At 39.2% G+C, this 12,334-nt stretch overlaps 1 protein-coding gene across 4 annotated transcripts in view; it reads left to right on the top strand.

Moving 5' to 3' along the window:
• Positions 1-12,334, top strand: part of LOC126235797 (leucine-rich repeat protein SHOC-2-like) — a 122,564-nt gene that overhangs the window by 84,550 nt on the left and 25,680 nt on the right. For 3 of the 4 annotated variants that reach the window (XM_049944616.1, XM_049944613.1, XM_049944614.1), the window contains one exon: positions 3,484-4,030. In XM_049944616.1, coding sequence (XP_049800573.1) covers positions 3,484-3,717 — 234 coding nt within the window. In that variant the 3' untranslated portion in view covers positions 3,718-4,030. Of the gene's footprint in view, positions 1-3,483; positions 4,031-12,334 lie in introns of those variants that run through there. The other variant, XR_007544813.1, reaches the window with a different exon arrangement.

The following is a 12,334-nucleotide window of genomic DNA, read 5'->3' as shown; positions in this document are numbered from 1 at the left end:
CCACTTGCAATTTCCACACTAATCTTCTATATATTACAAAAAACATGAGCGTCCACTATATCATCACTTGCATTTAGTACGATTTTGGATGATGTTTCATGCCTACCATCGACTTTTCGCATGTATTTTTGCCAACATATCAAGGGTAGATTGAAGTCACCACCAACTATAATTGTGTGAATGGGGTTCTTATTTGAAATAAGACTCATGTTTGTTTGAACAGTTCAGCAACTGTATCATCTGAGTTGGATGGTCAGCAAAAGAACCAATTATTAATTTATTCTGTTTCTCAAGTATAAGCTGTACCTAAACTAACTTACAGGAACTATCTACTTCAATTTGCTACAAGGTAAACTACTAGTAACAGTAACAAACGTGCCACCACCAACTGTATTTAACCTGTTGCTTCAGTTCATTACTAGCTGATACATTTGCAAAATGATGCAACATTACACAGCAGTTTAAAGCTTCCAAAATGAGTTTGGAACCTGAAGCATGTTTAGATAAATTGTCTGTCCTGATACTGCACTAACATGGTTCTCTGTGTAATTTGTGTCATTTTGCTGTGTCACACATTCATAGTTTGGAACAGGCCAATCTCCTCAAGCATTTACTGGTAGCCAGCACTGGGGCAATGGTTGAGATTAGTTCCCTCAAGGAGCCATTTATTTATTTCCTGATTATAATGAGTAATTTTACATGCATGGGCAATATCAACAATGTACATTTATATCATTATTTTGCATAAAAAGAAGTTTTTTATGCTATTGTACAATTATTTAATTTTAACTTATGTGGTAGGACTATAATTCACTCCACAATGTAACAGTGGTTTTTATATGCAATTTAGTATAACTTTTACTGTGATCTCTCAGGTTTTCTTGGTGTGACTGTTTAATGGTATGCTGCCAGGTATACAGCCAAGTTGTTGTTTCCATCCCGTCCATTGGAAACAACAGTTTGTCTGTATGTCTGGAGGCACAATGTTAATTACATTTCTTGCTAAGACATTACTATCAGTTCATTATTGTTCAGGTTAGTTCCATGTTATATGAGCATTTAATGTTATGGAGCTAATGAAGTTGCCTTTTGAAAGTGTCTTCCTTCTATGTCTTTGGTAGGAAATTATGAAAAAGAACTCCTTCTATATAAGGACTTTATCCTCTGTTAACACATGCGGCAATCTGTTTTACACTTTGTGCCATCATTGTGAATTGGCATGTTCCTATTTGTGAACTTAGTGTCTTCTTTCACTAACACAATACTTTGTAGCATATACATGGCATAAATTGACAGAATAATAAAATTAGTGAATAGAAATAAAGGAAATTCCTGGATAGAACAATTCATAATGCAATGGGAAGACACCCACTCACCTGCAGCAGACTGATGTGTTGGGCATTGATATACATAACGGGGACAGCAATATTAGGAAAAGTATAGATTGCTACTCTGACACATTGAGTTGCAGACAGGCATGGCAGAAAAGACTGATACACATTTAGCTGTGAGCCAAAGCATTCTTCAGAAAAGAAGACACATCTACATTCACACAAGCAAGCACACCTCAGACACACATGACAGCCATCTGCAGCAGCTTATTCCATACTGATCTGCCAGAGATGACAGTCATTTGTGCTTTCGGTCTGCTTCCTTGAGTGAAAGTCTGTGTGTGTGTGTGTGTTTTCTTTTCTCAAAAAGGCTTTGGCTGAAAGCTAAATGTATACCATTCTTTTTGTTGTGGCTGCCTGCATCTGAACATGTCATCTTTTCTGTGAGTACCAATGTATCCTTTTCCTAATGTCATTGATTTTCCAGCCTGGAGTTTCCATTGTTTGATTTTGTGTAACAGCTTTACTTTGATCCCACAGCCCTGCGATGTTTTCCTTTGTCACTATTCCCTAAAGTATTACTCTTGTCAGTGTCCATTCTTTCTCTTCTTTTCTGTCTTTTTTCATTGCCTTGGCATTCCGGTCTGAGCTGCTAGAGATGTTGATCATATGTGCTTCCTTGTATGCATTTGTGTGTGTTTCCTTTACTGAGGAAGGTTTTGGCTGAAGGCTTCATGTGTAACAGTCTTCATTGTGCCTGTCTACAATTCAGTGTGTAATTTTTATGAGGAATAGCAATCTGTCCCTTTCTTAATATTGTTGATATTCCAACCTGCAGTTTCCGTTGTTAGAAAACAGTGCTCACTAACTTTCTAGGTGTCTGGCCCTTCTTCTAGTAGAAAGTACAGACATTGACACACACAACAACACAGACACGCAAATGCAGATTACTGCAACCACAGTGCCACGGCTGTGGCCCTGTATGTTTGGGTGTCTTTGTGGCTGTTTGTGTGAATGTGTGTGTTTTCTACTAGAAGAGAGCCAGAGAGATTAAAAACTTGTGAACACTGCTTTCTGTTGTGAATGTCTATTTGCCACACATCACTGCTATATATGAATGATTGCCTTTTCATTATTTTTACGTTTATAGACTTTTAAAAGATTTTCCCAATTTCACATTTGCTCTGATCCTCTAGGCTCTTTTCCGTAATATGAAAAACCTTTTCATATTATTTTGCCTGTGTGGTGGCACTGGGTTTCACCCTCTCCCTTCTCTCATCATCATACAACACAAACATAAACACTGCACTACTCACACATCTAGAAACTATAAATACACATAAGACAACTCTCACAGAGACCAAAGTGTGCAGAGGAAGAGCACCCTCTCCAACAGGTGGCTGGACCCAACCTGCAGGATATCCCAGTCAACAATACCATATGACATACATATCTTTTACCATGTAGGTAGATTATAATTTAATGAAATGTACCAGCAGTATATTATTTATACTCATGGCTATGTGTAAGGTGTGGTATTTTGTTAACTTGATTATAGTTTGAACTATATAGTCATTCTGCAGATCTTTCCTATCAAGAAATTCTACCAAACTTTGAATTAATGAATGTGTCATCTTTTTTTTTTTTTCTTTAATTGGTGTAGTGAACAGTAGTCTTTCTGGCAAACATATACATAAGGTGAGACTTATTGTAAATGAACATTGCAAATATTGTTGGAAACTGGTTGCTTCAAAAGTTACATCAATTAAAAGTGTTGATCGTAGTATGATTTAAAGTTATCAAGCAACTAGCTCAGTGAGGCTGTCCACCAAGAATTTGAAAAGTGCTATGTGATTCATTTCCACATAAGGAACACTTACTTTGTGATGATTATACAGTTGCAGTGATAAAAGGAGCAGGTAAATTTTTGTTATGGTAGTTGTGTTACAATTACTTCTGTCAAGACTTGTACTAAGAAAAGATGCAGGAGAAGAGAGGTATAGGCATGTGTACTTCTCAAAAATCTGCAATTAGTGCATCCAGTTAATTTATTTTATAAAATTATCATTCTAATGTAGCACTAAATGCCAGTGGAGTAATAAATGTGTGTTTTATGCACAATAAAGTTTTACTACTACTACTTTGTTTTCAGAAATTCCCAAATCTATGGCTTACTAAAACTGATATTATGAATTCAGAAGACTTAAACCAAACTTCAGAAAGTGAATCAGAAGACTGGGAGAACTCTGTTGCATCTAGTGAAATTGATAGTACAGATGCCAGTCATAATGATGAGGAGAGTGATGATGAAGACCAATATGAACCAGCTGCTTTTATAACTGAGACATTACCTGCGTTGTGCAAATTTCTTGGCTCAGGAATCTAAGGTACAATATGTTATGCTTCCTGTAAGTGTGCATATGCCATTAATGTCTGAATACCAGTTATATAACTGGAAAAAACTTCAAGTGTTCAATGTGCAAGACAAAGTGGAAGTTACAATTAAGTAGTGAGTCTCAACTAAGTGTGGGATACATCTGTGAAAAACATTTGATACCATGTATCAATTTTTGAGTGTTACAGTGGATGAACAGCAACATGATTATTAGCTACTAAGTTAATTTAGATTGAAATATTCCATGTAATATATTTGGCAAGATCTGGATTAATGTAGTTTTTAATTGAAGTATTAAATAGCCATGTGGGTGAAAATTATTTTTATACTTATTTTTAACTTAACATTATAAGCTTGTAAATGTCTTATCAATAATCATGCAAAGTAATTTAAAATGGAGCAAAAGGGAAAACTGTTATGTGTGGTGGGAAGTTACAAGCAGTAAGTCATACTTTTCTTTTGACACCTGGTTCCACTTTAATGTCTAATCCTTTATCTACCTTTTCCATAACAAACTCTTCTTCTTTACTTTTGTCCTGCTCACTTTCCCACCCCTTGAAAATAGCTACACACTCATCCTCTTTGATTTTCATTTTGTCTACAAAAGGAAACCCATAAAAAACCAAACAATACAATTTTCACCCCTCCAAATTTCAAACTCCAATCCTAAGGTTAGGTCCAAAAAGACAGTATTACTAAAACACTGTCCTATCACAACATGACACCATATGTGATGATCTCACCCCATAGGGAAAATAATTATCAAAATCTGAGCTGTGAAGTCACCCAGACTCTAGGTGGAAAACCAAACTATTTGTTATACTTCTCAATTGTCCACAATCCCACTTTATTTATGAACTGAAAAACCAAATGTTTACAAGAAGCTGCTCTGAAAATAACCTGAGTCAACAAAATTGTGTATATACCCTCTGAAACTAAAAAACATCAAAGACAAAATCTGACAGAATTTAGAAAAGGTATGTGAATCACATACAACACTGTTAATAATTACATGGACAGTGGAGGGTTCACCTTACATGTACCCACTTTTGAGTGTAACCAGCATCTCTCAATACTATGATCTCTCAATACTATGACTCATAGCAATACAATATCAAAGCTTCTAATACTATGTAAACATTCCCCATCCGTTTTGACACCTGACATATGTGATTCACACTCGTGGTAAGAAATGCACCAATGGTGAAATGGCAGCTTTTATGTCATTGGTTTGATCTCAGGCAATTATGGCAGTCACCGTAATTTATGTAGGCAGCCATATTTCGCAACAAAATACTCTTTTAGTCACTATCACATTGCTGCACTCATAACAATACATAAAATCACCTAAAATAAACGCAGCTGCAATAATTTTGACATGCAAGGAGAAATAGTTCTAATGAGAGGAAGACGTCTATATTTACTGGTGTTTCAACAATGACTACCATGCAACTATTAGTTCACTAATGGTACTTTTATTTTCGATATCAGAAAGCAAACATAAACAAGCAAAGAATTGATTTGAATATAGTCCATAATTCTACTACTTTTAATAGTGAAAGAAAGTTTTTAGATCAGGGAATAGCATTTGGCAAACTATCTTAACTTTTCATTGCATATGAAGTGTTATGCTGGGCAGCATGACGTTGGTGGGTTATGAGGTTGTGAGCAGGATACAGGTAGTTCCACTTGTTAATCTTCTCTGTCGAAATGCGAACAAAGCTTCTGCACAGCTGTATCAGTAACCCAGTAGCAATTAACAAACCATACGATGCTCGTATGTGACCATTGGTTACACGTCCCCTCTTGTAAAGCACATTACGTAGACAGCATTTGTTTATACACTCTGTGCACTGTCCATGATGCTTTTGTCCACAACTACACAGTTCGTCAAATTCATATAGCTGTAGCCAGAAATACACAGTTCATAAAATTGTTCTTTTAGGTGATGCACACCGCAAGCAATGTCCACTCTGTTCTTGCAGTTCAAACTTCTGTAACGTCATTGAAAGTCAGATATACTGCACAGTTCATTTAAGTCTCCACTTTCACGGTTTGATAAAATGGGAAAGACAACAGTTCCACCACCCGAATATCAATGCCAGCAAAGTTCATTAGCATAAAAGCTCTGTTTGTGTCGGTCACAACAAAATCTTGTTAGCGGCACTTTCACAGTCCGGTTTATTTGTTCTCTTAAAGTTTGCTGGCAATGGCATTATGTACTGCAGCTCTAAAGCCAATTGACATTCTCATTGCTCAGTATCACTGTCCATACAGTTCTGGGTGCTTCTCATAAATCTGTGAAGATTTAGTTTTAAGTTAGTATTAAGTCTTTTCTTCTAGGGAATGATGCATCGACACATCCTAAAGTGCAGAAAGATAAATGCTTGTAAAGCATTAGGTACATAAGAAAGGACCGCACCGCAAGTAAGTAGAGTTGTAAGTTTATAATACGTATGAACGTGATACTGTAAATGTATGTGAAGAAGAAGACCGTTGCAGTATGTTGCATATCACAATGCTGAACTAAGGTTGAGTACTACAAAATAATCAAGCACCAAAACCTAACTGGAGTGAGCATCAAATACCATGAAAGTGTCAAACACCTGAATTACATTGAAACTTTTATGCATGTTTTGTTACCTATGTGAACATTGTTTTACACTCATTATATGTAACATATCGTATTGATGATACAACTCTGTAAACCTCATCACATGAAATAGTTATCCTTTATACAATGAAGATAACAAGTAAATACTGTGCTGCACTTTTAAACATTGAATAAGTATTTGCTACAACTGGTATCGTCAGATTTGAGTTGTGTTTATAAACAACAAACTATTTTGTTCTTGGAATTACAGTTAAGTCTATTAACAAGATGTAACTGAGCACATAAATACCTTTCTATGGAATTTCACAACCCTGTAGTGAGTAGATCCTTCCTGGAGAATGCTAGAGAGGCGAGGCCATGCATAGTTATCTGAGCAGTGAGTAGTATCTATTGTAGCAACTACTGTTTGCTTCTTTGATTCTTTTCAATTGATATATATGCTCCAACAAGGAGTGATAGTAAATTGTAATGAAATGTATGTCAAATAATGCTATAAATGAAAACAGAATCTATTTTTGTATGAAAGTTACATGAAGCATGTATAACCAAACAAGAGTAAAATGTGTACTCGTGTAATTGGAATTGAATAATGTAACAAAAATGAAATCTAACAAAATGACAATTAATGACCCTATAATAAAAAGGGAAGAGAATATGTTACAGACTATAATGTATATGAGCGACAATAATGGCATGTCAGCAAATGAATAGGATAAGTGTGTTTTGTAAATGTATTTGTATTTTATTATGTTATTTGTACAGTATGTGGAAAGGACACTACAGAAACTTTATGTAATGTGACTCTATGAAAGACACTCAAAAACAAAGCACAAAAACATACAAAACTTGGCTACAAAGTGTTAAGCGTATGTGTGTTAAAAGAATACACGAGTGCATGTGTGGTAAACTAAAAATGGCAATACTTAATGTAACATGAATTTTCTGTGTTCGACAACGTCATAAAAGGAGCAAGGAACTTACCGTTTTGTTGGATGTTGGATGTATGGCTGGTCTCCCCACTGAACAAATGAGAGTGAAGAGGTGAAATAAATTACTTGGACCGCTGATACAGAAACCAGTTGTCACCACATCAAAGATTTCACAAAGGATCATGCCGCCGAACACGAGCTTCACGAATTTGTACAGTGAAAGCTACTGTAAACGCATGACACAGACATTCCTGGCCTCGTATTGAACATGTGAGCGCAAACTGTGATGATAACGGACATTGGCCTGCACGTGCATACTTCACAAGCTAAACACTGTCCAGATGCTGACTGACAATAATGGGGCTATATCGTTACAGCATGAACTTTGTTAGGAGAGAATACTTATATATGTATGTGTTAAAAGAAGCTGACATGCCCATATAAATCGATACCCATTCAGGATAACTCCAATGGCCAAAAATACCCATACTGGACAGGGTTATGAAACCTCAAAAAGGGAAATAAGATCAGACACTGTGCACCTTTGTATGACATCAGTGTACAGTGGGGGGCAATTGTATTGAATCATATTATTTTTTTTTTCTTTTCTTTTCTTATATACAGGGTGATTCAAAAAGAATACCACAACTTTAAAAATGTGTATTTAATGAAAGAAACATAATATAACCTTCTGTTATACATCATTACAAAGAGTATTTAAAAAGGTTTTTTTTCACTCAAAAACAAGTTCAGAGATGTTCAATATGGCCCCCTCCAGACACACGAGCAATATCAACCCGATACTCCAACTCGTTCCACACTCTCTGTAGCATATCAGGCGTAACAGTTTGGATAGCTGCTGTTATTTCTCATTTCAAATCATCAATGGTGGCTGGGAGAGGTGGCCGAAACACCATATCCTTAACATACCCCCATAAGAAAAAATCGTAGGGGGTAAGATCAGGGCTTCTTGGAGGCCAGTGATGAAGTGCTCTGTCACGGGCTGCCTGGCGGCCAATCCATCGCCTCGGGTAGTTGACGTTCAGGTTTCATAACTAACCTTTTTCGTAGGACTCTCCATACAGTTGATTGTGGAATTTGCAGCTCTCTGCTAGCTCTGCAAGTCGATTTTCCTGGGCTGCGAACAAATGCTTGCTGGATGCGTGCTACATTTTCATCACTCGTTCTCGGCCGTCCAGAACTTTTCCCTTTGCACAAACACCCATTCTCTGTAAACTGTTTATACCAACGTTTAATACACCACCTATCAGGAGGTTTAACACCATACTTCGTTCGAAATGCACGCTGAACATCTGTCGTTGATTCACTTCTGCCGGACTCAATAACACAAAAAGCTTTCTGTTGAGCGGTCGCCATCTTAGCATCAACTGACGCTGACGCCTAGTCATCAGCGCCTCAAGCGAACAAATGTACAACTAAATGAAACTTTATAGCTCCCTTAATTCGCCGACAGATAGTGCTTAGCTCTGCCTTTTGTCATTGCAGAGTTTTAAATTCCTAAAGTTGTGGTATTCTTTTTGAATCACCCTGTATATAAGCTATATCTAAACTGAATGAGTTACGGACACCACCAAAGATAAATTAATGAGTTGTTTTGTGGCAAGTATAATGTTTTGATACATCATTAAATATCTGTGTGAAACAAAGTAAGAAATGTGCTCTTCAATTTATTAATTCACGTATCTTCCTCCCTTTGTTTCGGGCAGTGGTAGCGTACGGATCTGTGCTTGGATCCATCGAACCAGCATTATTAAAAATGTGTATTTCAACCGTTCATTAAAAGTATTATAAAAAGCTATTAAAAAATGAATATTTATTCACATGGTTAAGAGTTCAGATCCTATCTGTTCATCATTTCACTCACCGCCGAGATCCTGCATCAAGAGGTTTGGTGCAGACAAAAATAATTCACGCTGTATCCAGAGGAGCATTTCTGCATCAACATTGTCACAATCAAGACTAAACACAATGGAATTAATGTAAAGATCAATGATTTCAATGTTTTTGGTGATTATTTGGCACTGCACACTACTGGAAGCAGCAGTAAGTAATGCAAATTATGTTTATTGACCTTGAATGTAATGATATTGGTATCAGTTAAAGTGCACCCAAGATTGTGCACAGATTAACCTTCAAAATTTTGTCAATTATCCTTTCCAATCAATTTTTCCAATTACTCAAGCAATTATTAATCCAGTTCCACATCCCTATTCATCTTGTATATCAGAACTTTTGTGCTCATTAATGATTTTAATATTGTCACCTACCTTCACCTTTTTGCTGTCAATATGGCTGATTCCACTCACAGATTGTTGATATTTCACTGCATAACTTCCAAAAGTATGGTGAGGAACATAAAAGAAGTTCCCACACCATAGTCCATAAATCACACTTAGTTCCATGTGTTTTAGTAATCTGTTGCACACTTCTCATAACTTGTCACCTTCATTTGCTGCCATCTATACATACATGAAATTAAAGGGAATCGTTTTATTCTTGCTATGATATAATGAACCTGCAAATGAGAGACAAATACACCTTTATTGTTCCTCATCAAGTGAATTAATGCAGCCTTACTACTGGTGGAAGTTATTGTTCCAAGCACAGCCATAAAAATCAAAATAAATCTTCAGAGATCTGTTGTACTATTACAAAGCCATAGGTCAGAGAATAGCAGCTGGAGGCTGTTGCTGATGGACATCACTGTGGGAGATCTAACATAGGGATCCAAGGGATGTCCAGTATGTCCCACATGTCCCCCAATTGTTCCACCACTGTGCTCAGTGCAGTTATTGCATGGCCATTTACCTGTGGTTGAGTGGGAGGTTGTTTCAAGGTGCGGTAGGCAGTAAAATACTTTCACAAGACCAATCAAAATGCTCCCCAGTTTGACAAACTAGTTTCATGTGCTATCTGTAACTGGTAAAGATTCTGAGCCAGCTACAGTCAGTTTCTCCATTTCAGAGGAAGCCTCTTGGCTTACCAGGTCTGGGCATTCACTAGGGCGGAAGTTTGGTAATGTTTGGCATTTGATGGAGCCCATTAGGGTATGGCTGCCAAGAAGGTGAAGAAATCCAGTGTGCACCCTGTGCATACCAGGGGCATTCATCTTATAAATGATGTATAACAGGTCTTCCAGATGCCATGAAGAGCACAGAGTACAGCCAGCTGCAGGTAGTGGCTCATGACAGTATCAACCATACATGTTACTTCAGATAAAAAGTGATTCACTCTGGTTTTTGATGGCTATCTTAAATGGTACAGACAGTCAGTCTTGCTTGCAACATGAAGGCAGAGCTCACTATGTGCAGCACTGTTTACAGGGTTGATCACAGTACCCTGTTACGGAGCCAAATAGAGGCCTGAATCATAGGCTCAGATGACTTTGTAATCATCGATACTGCTGATTCCAAGGGTGGAGAGGTCAGGATCAACTTGAGGAGTATTACCGGGTTGGTCGCACCAATAATCACACCCATTTAGCAGTAGTTCATTTATTAACCTTAACACATCCAAGGATCACAAAGAACTGAACCAACATGGCAGAACAGTCACAGATAAAGCTTAGAGTCCAAAGATGAATGCAAATCGATGTGGGTGTCAATTTCATTGGCACTAAATAGCCCCCTCCCCCCCCCCTCCCCCACACATACACACACAGTACGGAGTAATCTTGAGAGACCGTGGGGCGGGGGGGAGGGTGACTATGACATCGGCAGGGGTGGTCCGTGGGAGCCGGACCACGGTCAGCTTGACGACGTCATCAGGGAGCTGTGAGGGTAGATGTCGTGAAGGAAGGTTCGGCCGGCCTCCGGACCTGGAAGTCGTTGAAGCGAGCCGGGTGTCTTACTGGGCATGCTGGTTGTGTGGCGACAGGTAGGCCGGCGGTTTTGCGGGTGGAACGGAGTGACGATGAAGATGTCTCCGGTGGGCGTGGTGAACACACGAAGCATGTCCAGGTCGACATTGGGTGGGAGGGGAACACATTTCACCAGGTAGCAGGGAATGGCGGAGGTTGTGTCATGAGCACTGGATGAAGAGAAACACACGATGAACAGTGTATAATCAGGCAGTATTATTGAGATGTCGTGGATTATGTCTGGGGGGACAGGCACAAACACCTCGAGCGAGGGCATGTTCAAGATGGGGGGGCATGAGAAATTTTGACAGGGTGAGGCAGGCGACGGTGGAGAGGTCGAAGGGATCAGCGAAGGGCCCAGCAGTGAGGGCATGATCGTAGGTAAGCTCGACGTGGGGGGCATGTGATCACTTGACGCAGTGCATGAGACCAGAGTAGAGGGTGAGGTCAGAGGAGAGCTTGATGATTGGAACTGTAAGTCACTCGATCGAGTGTGTAAGTCCATCGTGGAGGGAGTGGTCGGAGCGTAGTTAGCCACAACAGTGAGTGGCGTGTTCGTGGCCTGAAGGGGGGGTAGAAGAAGGCTCGACATGAGCAGGCTTAAGTCTGTTGCGAGAGACTGTAAAAGCTGAATCTTTCATCTGGATGTCATAGGTGTTCGCTGAGCGCCGGAGAACTCAGCACGGGCCGGTATATGGAGGTTGGAGGGGAGCACGGACAGTGTCATCACGGAGCATGATGTACTCGCAGTTGTCTAGAGATTTCAGGACGTGAACCTTAGGGCGGGAATGGCTGGTGGGCAGAGGGATATGGAGGTTGATGAAGTGGCGTCTGACGTGGTCCACGAAGGAAGGTAAGTCAGACTGAGGGAGAAAAGCAGAAGGGCTCACAAGTTCGCCAGGGAGAACAATGTTCTGGCCGTATACGAACTTGGCTATTGTGCCTTTAAGGTCTTCCTTATAGATCACATGAATGCTGAGTAGCAGAAGGGGAAGGGCCTCCGTCCATAGAGAGTCGTGGCATCGAAGAGCCGCCTTGAAAGTGAGGTGCCAGCCCTCGACTAGCCCATTACTTTGCAGGTGATATGCTGTGGTATGGATGCGCCGGATGCCGCAAATGTTACAAATGCCATTGAACAGGGCAGACTCAAATTGTCTGCCATGGTCAGTCGTGATGATAGCTGGA

Source organism: Schistocerca nitens, chromosome 2 (assembly GCF_023898315.1).
Source record: "Schistocerca nitens isolate TAMUIC-IGC-003100 chromosome 2, iqSchNite1.1, whole genome shotgun sequence".
NCBI lineage: Eukaryota > Metazoa > Arthropoda > Insecta > Orthoptera > Acrididae > Schistocerca > Schistocerca nitens.
This window is presented reverse-complemented; position numbering and strand designations above follow the sequence as displayed.